This window comes from Bactrocera dorsalis, chromosome 3 (genome assembly GCF_023373825.1).
Source record: "Bactrocera dorsalis isolate Fly_Bdor chromosome 3, ASM2337382v1, whole genome shotgun sequence".
Taxonomy (NCBI): Eukaryota; Metazoa; Arthropoda; class Insecta; order Diptera; family Tephritidae; genus Bactrocera; species Bactrocera dorsalis.
The window spans coordinates 8,466,415-8,489,729 of record NC_064305.1 but is presented as its reverse complement, the minus strand read 5'-3'; the positions used below and the strand labels follow the sequence as shown (position 1 = coordinate 8,489,729).

The 23,315-nt window shown below is 35.8% G+C and overlaps 2 protein-coding genes across 6 annotated transcripts; both read right to left on the bottom strand.

Annotated features, from left to right (window-relative positions):
- Positions 1-8,677: 8,677 nt before the first annotated feature.
- On the bottom strand, positions 8,678-22,997 carry LOC105223850 (putative sodium-dependent multivitamin transporter). 4 transcript variants are annotated; one of them, XM_049451018.1, is made up of 3 exons: positions 22,869-22,997; positions 10,096-11,161; positions 8,678-9,852 (listed from the first exon to the last, which is right to left on the bottom strand). In XM_049451018.1, the coding sequence occupies exons 2-3, from the start codon at positions 11,075-11,077 to the stop codon at positions 9,080-9,082; spliced, it is 1,755 nt and encodes a 584-aa protein (XP_049306975.1). In that variant the 5' UTR covers positions 11,078-11,161; positions 22,869-22,997; the 3' UTR covers positions 8,678-9,079. The 4 variants fall into 4 exon arrangements, with proteins under 4 accessions (XP_049306975.1, XP_019844984.2, XP_011200028.2 ...); XM_019989425.3 differs by lacking the exon at positions 22,869-22,997 and adding an exon at positions 12,893-13,026; XM_011201726.4 differs by lacking the exon at positions 22,869-22,997 and adding an exon at positions 12,865-13,004.
- On the bottom strand, positions 15,666-23,007 carry LOC105223851 (putative sodium-dependent multivitamin transporter). 2 transcript variants are annotated; one of them, XM_011201727.4, is made up of 3 exons: positions 22,869-23,007; positions 19,571-20,636; positions 15,666-18,791 (listed from the first exon to the last, which is right to left on the bottom strand). In XM_011201727.4, the coding sequence occupies exons 2-3, from the start codon at positions 20,547-20,549 to the stop codon at positions 18,022-18,024; spliced, it is 1,749 nt and encodes a 582-aa protein (XP_011200029.2). In that variant the 5' UTR covers positions 20,550-20,636; positions 22,869-23,007; the 3' UTR covers positions 15,666-18,021. The 2 variants fall into 2 exon arrangements, with proteins under 2 accessions (XP_011200029.2, XP_049306977.1); XM_049451020.1 differs by having other exon boundaries at positions 22,921-22,996.
- Between the last annotated feature and the right edge of the window lie 308 nt (positions 23,008-23,315).

Genomic DNA, 23,315 nt, shown 5'->3' with positions numbered 1-23,315 from the left:
TTTTGTTGTGTTCTATTAGTTACTCCAAAGGATATGGTGTGTGATTTTGACTCTTACGGGTCGAATTGTAGCTTGTGAAGTGCTATGGTGTTTGGTATAATTTTTGTGAGTAGGAGCGAAATCAGAATGTAGTTCTTTCAAATTTTCAGTGTTAAATTTTTGTCGTCTAATGTTTTAGAAATGAGATAGATTTTTGGTACAAATAAATTGTGTTCCATTGAATCGGTGGACCTTTAGTGAATATATCAGAATTTTAAATGTTCAAAAAACTCAAAAGTTCGTAAGATTTGTAGTTAAATGAGGTAGGGGAAATACGCCCTAGAACAATAGTATTCGGACCTTTTTAAATATACAATTGTTTTGCTTTAAATTTATAAGTTACACTCGATACAAGAGGTACTAGTAATAACACACTGCTTTGCATATGACATACTAGATTTGAACGATTTACAGAGCGCATCGAATGCATTTATCTATTTTAAAGTACCGTTAACCCTGTGGAAAAAGTGCAATACGGTATTTTATATAGTAGCGTTTGAAATGTTTTTCCTTACCGTTAAAATGTGGGAAACAAAATTAATTCGAAATATGTAGATATGATGTATAATAAAACAAGGCAAGTCCTAACTAATATTAAGAATTATACCATATACAAAGTTAGATGCTTTTACTATTATTATGATTTACTTCAAGCATTAAGCAATTTTTTGTTTATATTATGCGTCAATCATTTCGGGTACATGATTGTTGAATTTGTTGTTGATTGAATAAGCTGACCAGATGGCAATATTTATTGAAAAAAAAATTCATTCATAGGTGAATCAATAACCTGAATGAATTTATTTCAATAAATATTGTCGTCTGACCACCTTTAAAAAAAATAAGATGGGGGATTCAAATTTTCGCCGCAACTAGAAATATTTTTTCCCTTGTGCCTTCTAATCTCGAGCAACATCTAGTACTGATTCTGGAAAGGTACGTTTGAAGATAAAGCAATAATATATAAAGCAACAATATTTTCAAATATCCTGCTGGTATTGACGTCGTCCTCAGAGATTCCCAAAACAAACTGAATAGGAAAAGAGAGTTTAAGTCATTTATAGAATAAACTGAAATCTTATTTCTGATACCATACAAATAGAAGAAATATGAAAGAAAGAGAACTATGACAAAATAACAAAATAATCCGGCCCAGAGGAAAAAATCCACTGTTTATTGAAGTTACATACTACGAATCCTCTGTTGTTGGTGTTGTAACGACCTAATCAAGCTAGTTCTTATTGCGTTGGCAATAAATGTTCATCAAAACACATAAAGGAATGCTTCCATGTTGACCGAACACGGTCGGATAAGAATTCGGGGGGACAATTTAGTCAATTTTTTATGTGTAACTTGAAAGAAATGCTCTCCAGTCCCATCAGGCTGTTGCTTGGTATTACTTCAAACGAAATCGGTTGCGTTTCCCGGAACCGTATTTGAGCTTCCGGTACAGGAAATACCATTGTCGCATACATTGAGATCTCTTTATTTTTTCATTTAGTATTTTTGTGCCAAACTGACTACGACGCCACTTGTAATAATACATCATTGGAAATCTAATTAAATGGTCGTTCCAAAATAGATGTTCAGAGCATATGCCTCACTCTTCATAGGTGATGAAATTGATGGCATAATATGCGACAAACCTTCTAGGGTGTCTCAACCGCCTTCGAAGGTTTCGTGGTACTCAAGCACCTATATTCCTGCATTCCCGGAAACACATAGTTTAAATGGACTAGTCCGGTTAAAATGTGACTTACTAAGCTTAATACTCGTAATACAATGAATTCAATCAGAAATACATTTCTTGTGATTCCTATTCCATTGTATCTAATTTACTTGTTACTACATTATTCTGTTGGCCTTTAGCAAATGGCTTTGGAACAACCCTGTACTGTCGCTGAGCAAATTATAGTTCTCTGCTCTACTTCTGCATACATATATACATAAGTACATACATATATCTCAAGAATAGGGGGTACTACATGCGTCATTGTTGAAAATTGTATAATATTTCTCTTATTTTTTTATCGTACGATTTGTTAATGGACTTTGGACTTGAGTTGTCAAACAAATTTAGAAAGTGCCCATTGTGAGTAGCATTTCAGTGATAAACGTGTTTGACCTACATTGTGAAATCTTACAGTTATTTATGAAATTCGCTACTAATATGTATTTATAAAGTCACGCTAATTTTGATAATTTTTGCAAATTAAAAGAAATCGCAAAAAGTTAATAAGCTGCGAGCGAGCGCTAAAAGTAGAAATAACGCAAAAATCACCACACTGCACATAGAATAGTTGGGTATATACATTTATATGTGCATATGTATATAAATATGTTTCGCTCGTTAGAAATGCCGGTTTTGGTGGCGTGTTTCTAAGCTTTCCGCAACAACAATGTAAGCGCATATCTACTACAATACATACATATGTATGTACTCTTATATGAACTCATGCCGGCTTTTGCGAATTTATACTATACGGACAATTGGCGCCTTTAATTTTATCATACAATAACGCTGCGTCACCCGATATCAAACAAAGGCGTCTCGCCGGCAAATTAAACTTTTTCGCATTAAGCTTAAGTGAAGCTTAGATTATATATGTATGTATGTATGTATGTACATGCCGATCTTGAGTCGCATTTCTATTGAATCTATTTACCTACTCAGCGCTTTGTTTACGCATTTCAATTCGATAGAGCTATCCGAGACACAGGCGCACAATCATTTTTGATTAAGAAGACAATTGGTAAAAGAAATTTTTCCACAGTTTAAATTGTAAATTGCTGTAGGTCAATGAACGGGCTCCTCTGCTATGGTAGGCACCTTGTCGCGGTGCAGAGGCTTAGTCGCAAGGCATTCTCGGCGCCCCCCAACCGGTGTGGTAGGTGCTGAAATGGCGCCTTCCAGGCAGGTTGTCGGGCGCCGCATGCGGGCGGCAACCAAGGTCTACCACCTCCTAATCCAGGGTGTCATGCGACCCGTGCCCATTGGATGATTTGCAGCCAGGAGGAAAATTCGGCTGTATTCTAACGGAGCCTCCCCAACACCGGGCCGAATTGGGGTGTAACTGTGGCCTTACCGCGTCAAGGGGCTCTGGCGTGGCGGACTCTCTAGTTCCCCATTCAACAAGAAGACCCGACAGCTCACCTCGCTGAGCCAAGGGTCGTACGAAAAAGATGGACACAACAACAAAAACAAAAACAACAACAACAACAAGCATGGATGAACCGACTAAGCAACGAATAAGGACAATGGACATGGAATACGACGGGGAGAAGGAAAGAGCAGGAGGAGCAGCGGTAGGCCGGGGAGGTCAGGGAGCTAGGCGAAAGCTTAGCGACCTTGATGCTCTCTCGCCAGAGATGCGGGCGCTGTTCGAGGAGCATGCCAGGGAGGACGATGACGGCAGGCCCTCTAGCAGCGGCGCCCGCCGCTCAACAGGCATCCAGACCGCGGATGCAGCAAGAAGCGCCACCAGGACCCACCCAAACAGGCCAAGCCACTCGGACTCGGGAGAGTCGCACTGGGCAGAGGCTGGTGGTGCACGCAGGAGGAGAAGGAGGCGCAGGAGAGGAGGGCAGAGATCTCTCCCAACGGTGGACAGACCCGGCGTGTATGACGACCCCCGGAAGAAGGCCATGAGCGGTGCCTGCCTCAAGTGGTATCTGCGGTACCTCCGGGATGGGATGACCCCTGAAGCGGCGGAATCCCTGGCTAGGAGACGGTACTCGGATACCACGGGACCACCAAAAAGGGAACACGGCAAGGAGGTGTCGGTAAGTGCGCAAGGCAGCCGGTCTATAGACCGTGGCCAGAGTAGTGCACCACCGACTGATACGCGCGGTGACGGGAAGGCGGTCACCTTCGCAGAGACCGTTAAGAGGAAGAGCGGTCAACTAACACCACAGGCGCCCCCCAGCTCGAAAAGGCCGAGGGACAACAGCAGAAGAGCTGAAGGACAACCATCAGCACCGGCCCCCTCCCGGGTGGAGGAGGGGCGGCGCAGGTATGTGGATGCCGTCAAAAGCATCCGCATGGCTGTACTGCCTCAAGACTACCCGGCAGTGTCTCTGGAGTCGGAGCAGCTTACGGAGCTTCAAAATCTCCTCCTAGAAGAGGTAGCCGGCGGAGCTGACTATGCGGCGTCCTTCCTTGGAGTGGAATTCAGAGGCGGCATGCTACAGGTGGACTGTAATGACCAGGAATCCGCCGACTGGCTGCGGGAATTTACCCCAAAGCTAAGTGGCTGGACTGGTCCAGTCCTCTGTGCAAAGAGGGCGGAGGACCTGCCAGTTATGCACAGGATGACGGTGTTCCTCCCCCGCAGCGACGACAAGCCGTACCAGTTCGCCCTAAACCTAATAAAAAATCAAAATCGGGGCCTTAGCATCGCGGTAGTAGCCAAGTACTCACTCCTGCAGATAACAGCAGAGGGTGGTGGAAAAGGCAAGATAATTTCGTCCCAGAGGATGGAGAAAATAAGTGGCGATATTCCTATTGCGCTCCTCCCGAGGGATGGCATCAGCAAAACGACCCACTTAACAAGGAAGTTTAAGGTTACCCTAGGTAGCAAGAGTGAGTGGAGCGACCCCACTCTTGAGCAGATGCTAAGGGATAGCACTTTGAGGTGGTACACCGATGGCTCGAAGACATCGGAAGGAATAGGTGCGGGTATCGTGGGTCCGCGTACCAAGCTCTCCATTCCGATGGGATCTTTTCCGAGCATTTTCCAAGCCGAAGTTCTAGCCATTAGTCGGTGCATCGAGATAAACCTCTACCGCGACTATCGCAACGAGCGAATTGCAATACTCAGCGATAGTCAGGCGGCACTAAAAGCGATCTCATCTCACGAAATCAAATCGCTATTAGTGCAAGAGTGCAGAACAAGACTTGATAAACTAGCAGAGAGGAACAAGGTACACCTGATTTGGGTGCCTGGTCACAGGGGTATAGCCGGCAATGAACTGGCTGACGAGCTTGCCCGCTCCGCAGCTACCACTGCCATGGTGGGGCCCGAACCGTTCACTGGAGTGGGTCCTCATACGGTGAAGGAGCTGCTTCGCAAAGAGGAAAGGGCGTGCAGGGAGGAACATTGGCAGCGCGCGCACGGGATGCGCCATGCCAGACTGTTAGTTGGGGGGTATAATCAGAAGAGGTTTGAGACTATAATCAACCTCCCAAGGAACAAACTCAGGCTCCTAGTTGCATTTTACACCGGCCACTGCAAGCTTAAGAGGCACTTATCGAACATGGGCCTCTCATCTTGCGCTAACTGCCGCTTCTGTGACAGTGAGCCTGAAACCCCGGAGCACCTGCTGTTCGACTGTAACGCAGTCTGTAGGCGCAGGTCAAAGGCCCTCGGATCCATGAACGGGTCAGATGATCAAAAATCGTAGCATATTTACATATTCATGTTTGTACTTATATACTGCAATTTATTTTGATATATTGTTTCGCTTTTTCGATAAAGTAGCTGAAGCAGACAAAGCATAAGCGCGAAAGCTCAAAGTCCAGACTAAACAAATTTGCAAAATTTGATTTATTGCGGCGCGTGTTCTCTATGCGCGTTCAAAAAGGGTATTAGGGGCGAAAACATAAAAATATTGGGCAGTCGAAAAAGTCTTTTCGTATTTCTAATCAAACTATACGAGTACTAATAAATAGATAAACTAATATCTACCATTTTGGTTGACCACTTCCTGCCATTTTTTCGCTAGAATCATTATTCCATTAGTGTGGTGTGTTGGCACACTAAGAGATCAAATCCGAAATTAAAAAAATCTATATTTTCACTTTTCTTTTGAGTTACATCCCACCAAAGTGTAGCTCCATCAGAGACATTAATTTATGTTTAAACACGTTTTTTTCAAAACAGCATTGTAGTTGACAAATAGTAAATGTAAACAAAGAGATTTGACGCAACTTTTAACGGTACGGCTTATAATAAATTCTCAACCACTTCACAAACCCTTCAGTAGGTACTTGTGAGCACTTAAAATTGTCTACAAAACATTTAACTAGGGCAGATAGGCTGAGAGTACTTTCTCTCTGAGTTCCGAGTTATACATGGGGTAGAAATTTTGAAATTTTTCATCATTAACTACTCCAAAAACGTCTATTTTTTGGTAAATATGGAAGCACCTACTTAGAGATCGGTTATTAATAAATAGTATTATGCCCGATTTATTAACATTCTATGAGCGTGAGAAAATTATAAATTGTCGCCTTCCTTATAATTTATATCTATAAAGCTAGACACACTTGTTATTTTTATTTGGATCAAATGGGGCAGTCGAAAAAGTCTTTTCGTATTTTGTAAATGGATGTCGTAGCTGTCGAATGCCTCCAGTGCTACCAGTCACATTGTGTGATACCATATATGTAGTGTTGGAAAGGTCAGATTTTAAGCTTCAATTAACCAAAAAAAACAAAATAAAGTTGAGGGAAGTTGAAAATAAGACTTTTTCGACTAACCAATGTTTCCTCTATAAATATGGTCATACTGCTAAAGAAATTAAAATTATTACTTTACTAGTTCTCACAGACTATTTTTTTATAAAATCATGAATTGTAGAATATACATACATATATGTATGTATAATTATGTGTTTCCTAGACTTTATGCTTTAGCATAAATATTTGTTGCTTTTGAGTTTTTCACGTGCTTGCATCAGCCCCTAACACAACTACAAACATACTTACATACATATGTATAAATTTATAGGTACATAATTCTGTCTATATGTATATTTAAAGACACAAGGCCAAGTGCTTGTGAAATTTTGAATATAATATTTTGAAAGTTGAAGTCAAAAATGCAGCATATATATTTTAATACGATTTTGAATAGGTATATAGTATAAGTATGTATATACATACATATGTAGTTAGATGGATGTGGCGATGTGTTTTATTGGTTTTGTATATTTTTTTATGCGTCAAATTTTAAGCTTCCGCTATCAGATATAACCAATATATAACCATTTTATAACCAATATATAACCATTTATCATAACCATTTTATAATCAAAACTGAATTTTTGATTTATTTACAATTTATTACTACAGATGATTAAAAGTATACTTCAAAATTTTTTGTAGTCCCCAGAGAGTAATCCCTTTTGGCCCCAATACACTTGTGCCTACGTTTTTTCTCAATTTTCGAAACATTTGTTAAAGTCAATTTCCGGTATAGCCTTCAATGCGGCTAGCGATTCACGTTTAATGTCTTAAATTGATTCAAAACGTTTACCAGGAAGCGGTCGTTTGAGTTTGTTGAATAGCCAGAAGTAACACGAAGCTTGAGCAGGTGAATACGACGACTGCGGCACGTATTGGCGATTGCGGCACGTATTGGCAAAAAACTCACGAAGAATCAATCCAGTATTCGACGGTGCATTGTCGTGATGCAAAAAGCAGGAGTTGTTGGACCATAATTCCGGACTTTTGTTACGAATAACTTAGCGCAAACGGCTCATAATATTCAAATAGTATTCCTTGTTGACAGTTGGATCGGTCGTTAGGAATTCGGAGTGAATCACCACGGTAATCAAAGAAAACTGTCACATAACCTTGATTTTTGACCTGCTTTGACGTGACTTTTTCGGTTTGGCTCACCTTTGACGCAATATTCGGTCCACTGATCGTCTGTTTCCGGGTCGTAAGCATAGATCCAAGACTCATGGCGATGCTGTTTTTCGAAAAAATTGAGTGATTTTGGAACCAGTCGAACTTTCTTAGGCCTAAATAATCATTCAAAAAGGTTTTCACTGTATCTTCCGATATTCCAACGATGCCAGTAATTTCTCTTACTGTTGATCGTCGGTTCTCAAGTACCAATTCCTTTATTTTATTGCTGTGTTGATCATCAGTTGATGTTGATAGCCGCTATGAACGTGGTTCGTCGTCAACGCGTTCTCCATCCTCTTTGTATAATTTCTACCATTCAAAAACACTTCCTCACGACAAAAAATTGTCATCGAAGGGCTTTTCCAGCATTCTAAACGTTTCGGCGCCAGAAATTTTATCCTGCGCACAAAATTCAATGGAACTTCTTTCTATAATAATTTAACTCATCATAAAAATCGCCGAATGCACTTCATGTGCTTTAGAAAGACAAGTATAAACTAAAAACGAATGATTTTTTTGATGTGAGATCTGGCATCGGTGTCACTGGCAGTTTTACCAACATAAAAAATATATAAAAATAGGCTTTCGCGCGAAATTTAAATTAAAAGTCTTACTATTTTTTGCCCACATTAATGTGTCTGTTCATTTAAAATTTCAATAAAGCAGCTATGAAGAATTTGATGAAAAAACTACTGTGAACTTAATGATAAATAAATTAATGTACACTAAACTTTCAACTTGATTTTTTTTTTTTCAAAAAAATTAATTGCAATAATATATGGCGTAATATGTATACTTTGCTTAGCAAAAGTAATCTGTAAAAAAATGAATGTCATGTCTCATCAAAAGCTACCAACGATTATTAACAGCAAATCAGCATTAACACCTCTTACAATACTTTTTCAGCTGACTACCATGAAAATGGGAAAATGTGTACCTACTTTCTTATATGTATATCTGCAATAAATTTGAAAAATTCAAAAAATACATATTTTTAGCAAATTGTTTGGAATATATTTATTTCCGGGTTGTTTTTCGTTTCGTTAATAATAAAACACTAAAAATAGTAACATTTTCCTGAGTGAAGTATAAACTCAAATATTATTATATTTTACATTCATTAGTAAAGTGCTTAAAATTGACAAATAAACTAGATTATTTTATTAAGTAAAAAGTAAATATTTTAGCCTTTGTAGCTATTAAGTATTTTTGCAGTATATATAAACCTATAAAATTATTATAATTTCAGCTAACAGTTAGTTTGGCTCTACTTCCTTATAAATAAATGCAAAGAAGAAAGTACGAAATTTACAAGTCAATTAATTAATTAAATTAAAATAGAGATATTCTAATTAAATGAGTGACATATTCAACATAAAACTGAACATCACAATACGCTTTTTCCTAGGCACCTTGGAACTTTGTCAATTCCTCAGCGTCGTGCCGTCTTAATCTTCGCGCCAGTGGTGGTACGAATAAGTCGACATCGATTTGTTGATGATCCAGATAGATTTGCTTATTGTCAGCCCATTTTAGAGCCTCCAATAGCAAACTTAAAACATAACCACCAATTAGTGTAATCAAAAAACCAATTACGCAATACCACATATAAGACAATCTAAAGAACCAGTTATATTCAATTGGAGGCGACGCTGTTGTTGGTTGCGCGGTTGTCATATTGAACGCCTGAGTAAGGGCCTCGGCAACCAAAGTCATATTACCAGCAGCTGAGCAACCGTCATCTTTAAAATCTAAGGTAGTTGGCGGTTGTTTCGGACCGCCGAAACCGATAATGAAGGAGAATATCAAACCGATTAGTAGGCCCAAAAGGACGCCACGTTGATTCGCACGCGTTGTAAATAAGCCGAGTGTGAAGAGTGCCAACAATGGTCCACCCACTACGCCGAAAATAGTGAGAGATGCCTGTAGGACTCCGCCCATAGAACTAGCTGTGAAAGCCATACCGATGCAGACTATCCCGTAAATGCAGGCCATAATTTTACTCGGCAGTGTTGATTCTGTTTCTTGTAACGGTGTTTTCATAATGTATTTATATAATGGTTTGATGTAGTCCTCTAGTGTTACAGTCGATAGTGAGCTGACCGCTGATGAAACGCTTGAAAGACTGGCGGAAAATATGCCTGACACGAAGAGACCACATAAACCAGGATATTGACCTATGAAATGCAAAAATGGTTGGAAAATAACATAACAATTTTGGTGCGTATGATGTATGATGTGGGTTTATGGGTTGAGGATTTAGGAAGATGTTGAGGTTTATGACACATGTAAATCGAAACAAAAAACTTTTTAATCGTGCCTTGAACCTATACATATGTATGTGGTTTAATTAATTTGAAAAAAAAATTTGTGTACGAAAAAATCCATTCAAATCATAAAAATCTAATTCAGACTCTTACCCATTGTATCCACCGCAAATAAAGGCATCAGTTGATCTCTTGATTCTATTCTACCCTCCAGCAGGGGATCACAATCTTTATAATAGTGAAATATCGCTAAACCACTGAACAATGTGCTCAGGCTTAGTGCGCTCAGAATAGGTACATTCCACCATATTGCCGCCTGGGCGCTCTTCAAATTACGTACACTTAATAACCGTTGCACTTGCACCTGATTGACAGCATTCACTGACATATATATCACCATACCACCAATAATGAGACTCAACCAACTATGTCGCACAGTGGGATCCAAAGAAAAGTCCGTGAAATATATACGATTACGCTCCTCAGCTATCTGCCAAATTGGCGCCAGACCACCAGCTTTGATTGCCGACACGACGATTACTGCGTAAATGGCAGCGAACATTAAAAGCGATTGAAAGACATCGGTTATCAGTACAGCTTTTAGGCCACCAATAGTCGAATAGAAGGTACAAATTAAACCAATAGCTGATATCGCGGTAACTTTGCTCACACCGGTAACAGCTTCCAGGGCTAACGCTGGCGCATAAAGTACTATGCCCGTGTAAAGTATCATCTGCATTGAGTAGGCAATCGAAGCGGCGAGACGTGTTGAGTGACCAAAACGACGTTCCAAGTATTCATAAACGCTCATGGTGCGCATGCGATAGAAGACCGGTAGGAATAAATATGCTATAATCGGTGTGCTTATGATGTACGACAAATTGATTATACAAAACATGGTGCCAAATTGATAACTCTCGTTGGATATACCGAGTAATGAGATAGACGACATAAAACTCGCCATTAAGCTCACAGCAACCGGAAATGTGGACATACTCTGATCGGCCAGGAGGTATTCTTTGATTGTTTTCTGCTTTCCGCCCGTATAGCGATAGTAAATGCCAATCGAAGTCGAAATCGACAGTACTGTAATCAGTACGGCAAAGTCCCAACCATCAAAACTCGGCTCCATCATGTTTATGAATGTTTATATAAATAAAATGTAGAGAAATAACGAAGCGAAGTATGGATTTCGTGCCTAATTACAGCTGACATATATCTATATACATATATATAATAAGCAGAAATATAAATGAGTATTGATGTAGTCTGTCAATAAAAATTATAGCACTAATATCAAAAATTAGAGAAATTAAGTAAAAATGTTATAAAGTATTGCGATGCAGAAAAAACGTCGAGGACTCTCTATCATGAAATCATGACTATGCTGAATCGGTTTAGCTATGCCACTCAGTTCGTCAGTTTGTTTTCAGATATGCAAACTAGTCCTGAAGTTTTTAATCTTCTTTACTTTCCAAGTAGTTGCTGATTTGTTCGAATTAACGGCATCGGTTCCTTATAACCTGTCAGTTTTAGGTACCTATTGATCACAACGTCAAAAAATCATGCTCTCGTATGACAAAATGTCCTCACAAAATTTTTTTTAATATATTGTTCAGATCGGACCACTATAGCATACAGCTTCCACACAAACTGACCGTCCAAAATCACGATAAAGATATTTGTATGTATGTATATCTTTTTATGTTATAAGAAAGATACCTGTGAAGAGTATTATAGGTCAGTGCAACCGGAGCTAACTTTTTTTCTTATTCCAATATGATTTTTGCTCGATTTTTTGTCGACTTCCGGCTTTCGCAGCAAGCACTTTTCATTGAAGAAATTGTCACACGCTGTTATTATATTGGTTTATACATCATATCTTATAAAAACCCAATTTTATGAGAGACTTACGGTGCTGCTGCCCACAAAGATTTGTTATCACAAAAAATTAAAATTCGAAAGCACGATAAATTTTTAAGTTCCACAACTTTTCAATGAACTTGTAAAACTAATAATCAGTTTCACTTTACGATTGACCACATTTTCACTTTATAACAATTTTTACAACTTAATTTCATTTTTTTTAACATTTTTATATAATTAATTGCGGTTTAATTTTTAATATATGTATGTATTTATTATTCTACTGTAACTTGAACCGAATTGCGGTCACAAAACGGAAAAACTTCAATCACTATCAGGGTTGCAAGTACTGCACTAATAAATAATTGCATGAACATTTAAATTATTATTATTTTTTATTTTAACTAATCCCGAAAATCTTTATTTAGAAACATTTAAAAATTTTGCGATCATGATCACCATAGTACACGATTCTGCGATAATTAAATTATAATTTAATTGAATATTTATATAGTATTAATTATCGCGTCAATTTAATATTCAAAGGTCATCAAAGCATTTTATGTTGTAATATATGTACGAGCATAATGCAATTTCTCAAAATATTTGTATTGCAAAATGAGTAAGGCACATAAAAAAAACCGGCATAGTTGTTGTTGCGCAGAACAGCACGTGCTTTCTCATTCAAAAATAAAACAAAATTCGCTACTTTTACGTCACCAATTTAGCGCCAAACAAGCGCATCAAAAAGTATATAGTACATATTTATATGCCCATACATTTATTTGTTTTCTTCTTCACTGACACACATCCATAAATACACATACAGTTCCTGTTTACTTTTTCTTCATACATGCGCATTCATATTTACATTTAAGGATGTATATGTATGTGTACACGTTTATGTTACAAAAACAAACCTTGCGCACTACAACTTTTCACTCACACTTTAGATACATAGATGTAAATATAAAATCTGTCATTTAATAATTTAACTGCAAAAAAATCATCACAATTGTTTATTAATTATAAACGATTAACATAAACAAACCGTACCTTTGCACATACATACATATGTGCATACCTATAAACACTTTATTGTCGCAACGCGCCACCTAACAACAGTATATTTCACGAATACTGACTTCCGACTCATAAAACGTCCGACTTCTTCGAAAATCCAATAAGAAGTGAGCGAAATGGTCGCATTGAACGCATACTCTCAACTCGATATTTGCAAAGGGCGCGCATTATAGTGAGTACACCTGACGTGTGGTGAATTTGAAATTTTAAAGTCACACAGAGCGCAAAATATGCAGAGAATTAGAGTAATCGCAATTAGTTCAATAATATTTAAGTGCTTTCGTATATTGGCAAACGACAAGCTCATTGCTCTCGCCATACACAACATACATATGTATGCACATAAGTACATATACCATTCATACTATGTATAACGTTCGTTCTTAAAAGTGTAAACATTTCCGACAAACAATCGGTTAATGTTAATTATTATTTGTGCGGGATGGGATAGATACCGAGAGTTGAAGAGGGAAGCGAGACGCATTTGCAGACAGAAGAAGAAAGAGGCCGAAATGCGTGAGTATGAACAGCTCGATAAGCTGGCCGACAGGGGTAATGCTCGAAAATTCTACGAAAAGATGCGGCGGCTTACAGAAGGTTTCAAGACCGGAGCATACTCTTGTAGAACCCCCAAAGGTGATCTAGTTACCGATGCCCAGAGCATACTTAAATTATGGAGGGAACACTTCTCTAGCCTGCTGAATGGCAGTGAAAGCACAACACCGGGAGAAGGCGAACCCGATATTGATATCATCGGCCTCAACACCCGCGCCGTTAGTTCTGCTTTCTCCAGACTGGACAAGGAAGCAAAACGAATGGGTCTGGCAGTGAACGAGGGCAAGACGAAATATCTCCTGTCATCAAACAAACAGTCGTCGCACTCGCGACTTGGCACTCACGTCACTGTTGACAGTCATAACTTTGAAGTTGTAGATAATTTCGTCTATCTTGGAACCAGCGTAAACACCACCAACAATGTCAGCCTAGAAATCCAACGCAGGATAACTCTTGCCAACAGGTGCTACTTCGGACTGAGTAGGCAATTGAGAAGCAAAGTCCTCTCTCGACAGACAAAAACCAAACTCTATAAGTCTCTCATAATCCCCGTCCTGCTATATGGTGCAGAGGCTTGGACGATGTCAACAGCGGATGAGTCGACGTTGCGAGTTTTCGAGAGAAAAATTCTTCGAAAGATTTATGGTCCTTTGCGCGTTGGCCACGGCGAATATCGCATTCGATGGAACGATGAACTGTACGAGATATACGACGACATTGACATAGTTCAGCGAATTAAAAGACAGCGGCTACGCTGGCTAGGTCATGTTGTCCGGATGGATGAAAACACTCCAGCTCTGAAAGTATTCGACGCAGTACCCGCCGGGGGAAGCAGAGGAAGAGGAAGACCTCCACTCCGTTGGAAGGACCAAGTGGAGAAGGACCTGGCTTCGCTTGGAATATCCAATTGGCGCCACGTAGCGAAAAGAAGAAACGACTGGCGCGCGGTTGTTAACTCGGCTATAATCGCGTAAGCGGTGTCTACGCCAATTAAGAAGAAGAAGAAGAAGTTGCCTGATTTACCGCGTTGTTGCTCTCTGATGACATGATCCTACACAGCGATCGCAATCCACACAAACATACCTGACATACCCACCTGTCGTGTTTAGTTACTATAAGGCGACGTGCCAATCGTTAACTGTTTTTTCGTGTTGAGTTGCTTTGAGAAAACCCAGTAGTGTTGAGTTGAGGTGAAAGCATTTCAATGGAGTGTAAAGTTTTTACATTTGAATTAAAAAAATGCTAATGGAACGTTAAAATTTTTGTTCTGTCATTATAATAAGTAATTATATTAGACATGAATAAAAATGAAAAGGAAATGCTTACTTTTGCTAATGATAATGGAAACGGAAATTATATACATATGTATGTAAGTATGTACATATTTGTTACTATTTGAGAACTTTAAGCAATAAACCAATTTAATAGATGAAGTTGCATTCGTAATACATATATGTACATACATATGTAAAACTAAATAATAGTTTTGAACAAATCTTTTTGAATCTGCATCCAGGAATTACATATATCTGAAGATATCTATATTTGGTGATATAATCTCAATCTTAGAATATTTTATATAACCTTTAAGAAACTAACAGTCGCAAATACAAGCTTCTAAAATTTTGAAATCCGTTTTAAAAATATTTCGGAGATAACAGTGCATATTTCAACACTTAGTAGTAGCTGCGATGTGTCATGGGCAAAACGCCAAAACTCTATTTCTTATCACAGTAATGCTCAATGCTTAATCATAAAAGAAATCATTGAATGCTTGCGCTAAACAACTAAATTATTATTAGAAAAAATTGCAAATAATATTTATTCAAGGTCATTTCGATTTTAATAGCACGAGAAGTGAAGGAATGTGTCAACAGTAATTGTGTGATTTAAAAACTACTGATAATTGAAACATAAAAATCAAAAGAGTAGCGTAATCGAGATTATAAAATTTTTGGTTCGTTTTATAACTATACTGAACGGTTGGATTGCATATTCTTATCTCTTTGGTAACGTTTTTCTATATACATACATATGTACATATATATGTATGGGTACCGCATAAAATGTGGAATCACTCTGGACACTACCAACCCATAGATGAATGTACATAAGTAGGTGATGTTTGAAAATATACTTATTATGACTGTCGTTATAAATGCTATGTCATAAATCAATTAGAGAGGCTAAAAAGAAATATAATAATAATAGTAAACTGATTTTTTACTAGGTTTTATGCATTATTTATTATAACATTTTTACCATAAACACATTTATTATATTCAAATAAGTATGTATGTAGGCATAGTTTTACTTCTTCTGATGTTGAAAGCAAAAATATACTATTTTGAGATTTCCACGTGCTTATATTAGCCCTAAATATAATACAATAAAATTATATATGCAGGAACATATTGCGTTTTTTATTCTTAATTTCAAGGTCGATTAAAAATAGTTCATCAAAAATAGATAATTTACATTTTAACAGAATATTTAATACACATATGTATATGTATGTATAAATTTTTTTCAATGTGCTATATAGTTTTTATACATACACTTTATAATTTTTAGTATTATTTTTTTCTAAGTAACATCTTACGTTTATTTGTATATCCATTTGTACATATGTACTATATACTTGTAAATTATTGTAGGTACGCACTCCTTAGAGATTCTTCATAGTGTATTTTGATGCTGATTATAGATGGAGAGAATTTTATTGTTGATGAACAGATTACAGCATATATGTTAATTAACAGCTCCACTATCACTGCTCTTAAAATCATCTGCTAAGGACTAACATGTTGCTGATACAGAGAACGTAAAGTATACTTTACGTTCTCTGGCTGATATGCTGCCAATGGTGTGCACAGAGAATGTTAAAGAACATGAATGAACGAATTCCTTAACATTCTCTGGTAAGGAGGCTATTTTGAGACGTTTATCATTAAATCTGTTAGTAACAAATATGTAGTTTCGTAGTATCGAAATTTATTACTGTATTACTTTATTTTACGTACAAATTTACGTATATTTAAAGAAATAAGTGAGAAATCAAAAATAAAATAAGTAATAATTAAATAAAAAATATAAAATTAAAAAAATGTTAAAAGAAAAAAATAAATTAATTAAAAAAATACAAATATGAAAAAGTTGAAAAATTTATAATAATAATATTAAACACCTAAACTACGTATGTAGAAATAATTATAGTGAATTAAAAGTAATTTTTAATAAAAAATAAATAAATATTTTAATAATCTGCTTTCACTTCAAAAAAATGCCAAGTCAGTAAAATATACTCCTAAATTTTTTTTTATTATTTAAAATTTTCTTGTCGTATAATAATAATATTTACGCAGTGTTTATAAAAATTAATGCTTCAAACCCACCAAAGTGGATCAGCGTTTATTAACAGCATATCAGCATTAAAAACGTTACAATATTTTTCCAGCTGACTACGATTAAAATGGAAGACTCTTTATATCTGACACAAATGTCTAGTATTGTAGTAAATACATATATTTGTAACAATTTATTTCGAGCACATTTACAACAGAATTATTATTTTTATGTAAATACGAATAACAGTAAAAAATATTAACATTTTATTCAACAAAATATAAACTTTAATTTGCTTATTATTTAAAAAAAGGTGCTTAAAATAAGAGCTTTAGATTTGATCGATAAGGAACAATATTAGAAAGAATATTCAACGTATTTAGAGGTAGTCAAGAAACTTGCTTACTTAATAAAATTTTAAAGGAAAATATTTATATATTGCATAACCTATTTAATTTTTAGGTTACACTGGCCCTGAGAACATACCATTGTACATATAAAGTTATATTTTTTGAATGTGATTTCATAATTGTTTAAACTTGCTGTTATTGAAATGTGGAGTACTTAATGGGATCACCTACTTTGAATTGCAAAATTGTGAGCTTTAAGCTTAAAATTTAAAATTTCTCTAAAGCTTTCATTCTTTTAAAGCTTTAAAAACTTAGAAACTTAATTTGCATGTTTTAGAACGGAAGTTTTTGAAGAATTAAGTAAAAGCTCCTTGTAATTAAATCATATACATTTTTTAAGGCATGTAGTACATTTAAAAATAATTTTTAATGAATGATAAATATATTTTATAAAAATCTAAGCATCAAATAAAAATGTTTGAATATTAAAACGTACATGTATTAATTATAATTAATATAATTGTGCAGTGTTAACCTCAAACTGGCTGTAATTTGGGGTAAACAACTATTTAAGCTCTACTTTTTTTTTCAAATAAATGCCATGTAGAGAGCTAAAATTTTACTAAATCTATCAATCAATCTTAAAATGATGACAAGCTCGAAGTATTTAATGATTTTGCTAAAATTATTCTACCAACTAAGACAACTTAAAAGCAACTCTTAAAAGTTTAAGCACACACTGACATTAATAATAAACTTTCAAAGCACTAAGCAACAAAAGTGAATTGAAATTAATTACTTTTTTATATACATAAATACTTTTCGCATTTTCATCTATAATTAAGTAATTTGTTGTTTTGGTGATAACTCGAAAAGCGCTTTATAACTTTGTCATTTCTTCAACGTCACGCCTTCTTAATCTTCGAGCCAACGGTGGTATGAATAAGTCTACATCGATTTGCTTATTATCTAAATAGATTTGTTTATTGTCAGCCCATCTCAAGGCCTCCAATAGCAAACTTAAAACATAACCTCCAATTATTGTTATTAAGAAACCAATTACGGAGAACCACAAGTATGACAATCTATAGAACCAATTATATTCAATTGGTGGCGACGCTGTTGTTGGTTGCGCGGTTGTCGTATTAAACGCCTGAGTAAGGGCCGCGGCGACCAAAGTCATATTACCATTACCAGCAGCTGGGCAACCATCATCTTTAAAATCTAACGGGGTTGGCGGTTGTTTCGGACCACCAAAACCGATAATGAAGGAAAATATGAAACCGATTAGTAGACCCAAAAGTACGCCACGTTGATTCGGACGCGTCGTACATAAGCCGAGTGTAAAGAGTGCCAATAATGGTCCACCAATTACACCGAAAATGGTGAGAGATGCTTGTAAAACACCACCCATAGAACTAGCCGTGAAAGCCATGCCGATGCAGACAAGCCCATAAATGCAGGCCATAATTTTACTTGGCAGTGTTGATTTTGTTTCATGTAACGGTGTTTTCGTAAAGTGTTTATACAATGGTTTGATGTAGTCTTCTAACGTTACAGTCGATAGTGAGCTGACGGCTGATGAAACCGTCGAGAGACTGGCGGAGAAGATGCCCGATACGAAGAGACCACATAAGCCAGGATACTGACCTGTGTTGAAAAAGTGGTAGAAAAATTACATAATAATTTTAATGAAGATGACTGATGTATAATGAGAATTGAGGTTTATAGTTAAAGCAGAAAAGATGAGCCTTATGAAGTATTTAACACATATCCTAAAAACTTTTAACTCGTCCCTTGTGATATATTTGGAATTGGTTTTTATATTAGCTTGTCTGGGATATATATGTATGTTTTATCGAAAAAATATAAAACGTGAATCATGCGTTGGACATTTGCACCTCGAGATCCTTCTGACCGAGAGCGAACCGTAAAAGGTCCTCCGAACTACTGGCTGTTAACAAAGCCCCAATTTCCTAGCAACTGTAGGTGTTCTGAGAAAGAAAAAGTAGGTTTTCTGTCTGGACATTGTACAATTGGTCTACACGAGATGTGGCTACATATTCTGTGGAACGCTCTTTACCAACTGTACAGTCTTTGCCAGACTGAGAAGAAAATATAACGGCAGACACACCATTAGTGAACCAAAAGAAGTGGCTGAGATTGATATTAACCACCAGTGAACCTAAGCTAAACTTTACTTGAACGGGTAGTTGGTGGCTGAAATAAAATGAATCTTCAAAAATTAGATGTTAAGGGAAAAATTTTAAAGGTTTTCCACTTATAGTGTGTAATATAGCGCAATAATATTGTATCCAGTTCATGCCCCACCCTAATATTCATTTTGATGTGATAAATTGTGTTGAATAAAAATGTATGGTTCAATTATGCTTTCAATCAATCAATTAAAAACCAATTCAGATTCTTACCCATTGTATCCACCGCAAATAAAGGCATCAATTGATCTCTCGATTGTATTCTACCCTCCAGTAGCGGATCACAATTTTTGTAATAGTGAAATATCGCTAAACCACTGAACAATGTGCTGAAACTGAGCAAACTCAAAATGGGCAAATTCCACCAGAGTGCCGCCTGGGCGCTCTTCAAATTGCGTACACTCAATAAACGTTGCACTTGCACCTGATTGACACCATACAAAGACATATAAGTCACCATTCCACCAACAATGAGACTCAACCACGTGTGTCGCACAGTGGGATCCAGAGAAAAGTCCGTGAAATATATACGATTACGCTCCTCGGCTACTTGCCAAATTGGCGCCAGACCACCAGCTTTGATTGCCGACACCACGATTACTGCGTAAATGGCAGCGAACATTAAAAGCGATTGAAAGACATCGGTTATCAGTACAGCTTTTAGGCCACCAATAGTCGAGTAGAAGGTACAAATTAAACCAATAACCAATATAGCGGTTGCTTTGTTTACACCGGTAACAGCTTCCAGGGCTAACGCCGGCGCATAAAGTACAATGCCCATATAAAGTATCATCTGTATGGAGTAGGCAATCGAAGCAGCGAGACGTGTTGAGTGACCAAAACGACGCTCCAAGTATTCATAAACGCTCATGGTGCGCATGCGATAGAAGACCGGTAGGAATAAATATGCTGCAATCGGTGTGCTTATGATGTACGCCAAATTGATTATACAAAACATGGTGCCAAATTGATAACTTTCACTGGAAACACCCAGTAGCGTGATGGAGGACATAAAACTCGCCATCAAGCTCACAGCAACCGGAAATGTGGTCATACTCTGATCGGCCAGGAGGTATTCTTTAATTGTTTTCTGCTTTCCGCCCGTATAGCGATAGTAAATGCCAATCATAGCCGATATTGCCAATATGGTAATCAGCACGGCAAAGTCCCAACTATCAAAACTGGGCTCCATCGTGTTTATGATTGTTTATATGAATAAAATTAACTGAAATAACGCAGCGATGTGGGAGTTTCCTGTCTATTTACAGCTGACATGTATCTATATATTATATGGAAAACATACATACATATTTCAGAATACTAAACATATATATATATGTAATATGCATATTTATCAAATATAAATACAATAACATTACAAAAAATAAATAAATAAAGTAAATAAATCATTAAGTATTGCCGCGAATTTTATTACATACATATGCACTAGGGTGCTTCAAAATTTTTTTTTTTTTTTTCAACTCTTACCCCCTCAAATGTTAGTGATTGACAAGCAAAAAATCCTTTGAAAAGTGAACTTTCTGAATATGTGATGGTTATTTTTGAGAAACGAAAATAAGTTGGTGCAATTTTAGTTTGAATGAAAAAACGAAAATTTCTTTGTTAAATATATGTAAGGGAACCTCAAAAAAAATAGCGACCTCTTAGGGTTAAGCTACAGCGCCTGGCTTGAGGGATGATTTTTTGTTTTGAGGGGGTAATAGTTGAAAAAAAAAATAGTTTGAAGCACCCTAATATGCACATATAGTATGTATGTATGTATGTACTTTAATTTATTCCCAACTTTCTTTAAATAAAAATCATTAAATTTTTATACCGATTATAAAAAATAATAAGCTTTTCTAAATAAGGGTCTATTAAATATATAAATGATAATTATATATAATAACCTTTATATATTTAAATTAAAAAAACAGTTTTTTTAGTTCTGAAAGCAATTTTCGAATTTATTGTTAACATGTAAACAAAAAAAAATAATTTATAAATTTTGAATATTATATTGAAACATTTATTTTTCTGTACTTTCAAAATAATATTTGAAATCAACTCGATGTTGTTGTTTAATTTTGTTCATTTTCAAAATAACCGGTTTCTTTCAAATTTTTTAAATTTTTATTTTTTGTATTACACTAAGCGTTTTGCTTAATTATGAATGCATTTTTTCTTTTTCTTGTTAATTTGTAAACAAAAAAAATAATTTACCAATTTTTAATATTATATGTTAGTATTTATTTTAGTGTATTTTCAAAATAATTTTGGAAATAATTTATATATTTTTAATTTTAATTAATTTTCAAAATTAAGCGTTTTTTCCATATTTTTAAAGTCTATTTTTTTAATCCTAATCAACTTGCGTATTTGTCTTCGTTTTAAGTGCCATTAGAAATTCGCAAGTCAAACATTTTTTTTCGAATATTTCACTCACACAATATTTTATGAATTAACAAAAACATTTCTATCACTAAAACTTTAAATTCTTATTGGCATAATTTATGGGTAAAATAAAGCACTAGAATATGTGTATGTATGTATGAAAATACTAAAATTCAAAATTTCAGTAGCTAAGCTATTTTCATAATCCAATAGCAAACAGCTTCAAAGCATACTGTTTTCAATAAACAATACTGAGAGCTTGAAAACTAAAAAAACACTAATTTTGCTTTATACTAGCTTATTTGACGATATTTACATTTCACATGATTTCTTGCAAGTCAGCTCAAAAACAAAATTCACGAGAGAACATTTGAATATTTACATACATAGTTTACCGTCAATATGTATGGATAATTTACATATTTATCTATGCCGGCAATACTTCATTTGTAAACGCAGCTGTATGCACGCATATTTTCAATTTACCTGAAGTGCAAATAATCGGTTTCACATTACAATTGAGCACTTATTTACATATTTGTGGCAATTATTCCAGCTTATTTTTATATTTCAATTAAAATGTATTCTGTTAATTTGTTGCTTCTGACTTAAAGCTCTAAATATTTTTTGTAAAGCGTATGTATGTATGTATTGCCTGCACAAAAAAAGTTGACTATGTGATTGTTGTTGTGCAGAAGGACATGTGCTTTCAAAGTTCTAATTGGAAAAGGTACAAGTTCAACCACTTATACATATGTATGTTTGTCATTAATTTAGCGTAATTCGCGAGAAAACGTTCAAAACGTTTTATATTTATGTATCTATATATGTACTAAATATGTACATAGATACATAATAATATACTCCCAAGCATGCTAACAATTTGTATTTAGTTTGTTGTATATATATAAGTATGTATGTATATATGCTTTTAAGTATATATTGCATTTTCTAAGCATGTGTTGCAAAAACAATACTTGCGCACTAAAATTTTTCACTCGCACTTTACATAAACAGACATACATATATACTATTAGTTCAATCGTTGCAATCACTAACTAATTAAACATTTTTTACACTTATTTATCAATTATAATCAACTGATGTCAAACCGAACCTTATAACTTGCATTCAAACGTATACATATATGTATATAATCACTTTATTACCGCACTACGTAACTTTAAAACTGTCTATTTTACGTTTTCGACTTCCGACTCACAAAACATCCGACTTCTTCGAAAATCCAATAAGAAGTGAGCAGATAGAATACTCTCAATCATGACATTTTCAAAGAGCAGAAATGTGCCAAACAGCTGATGTGAGGTGAATAAGCAATTTGAGACACAAAATCCAATAAGAAGTGAGCAGAACGGTTGTATTGACAGAATACTCTCAATCATGGAATTTTCAAAGAGCAGAAATGTGCCAAACAGCTGATTTGAGGTGAATTAGCAAATTCTTTGAGACTCACAGTGCGTACTGTGCCCATAGATTTTTTATAATTGTAATAATTTACAGAACTATTTAAGTAACCTCATAGAATTTTTAGATAAATTTTAAG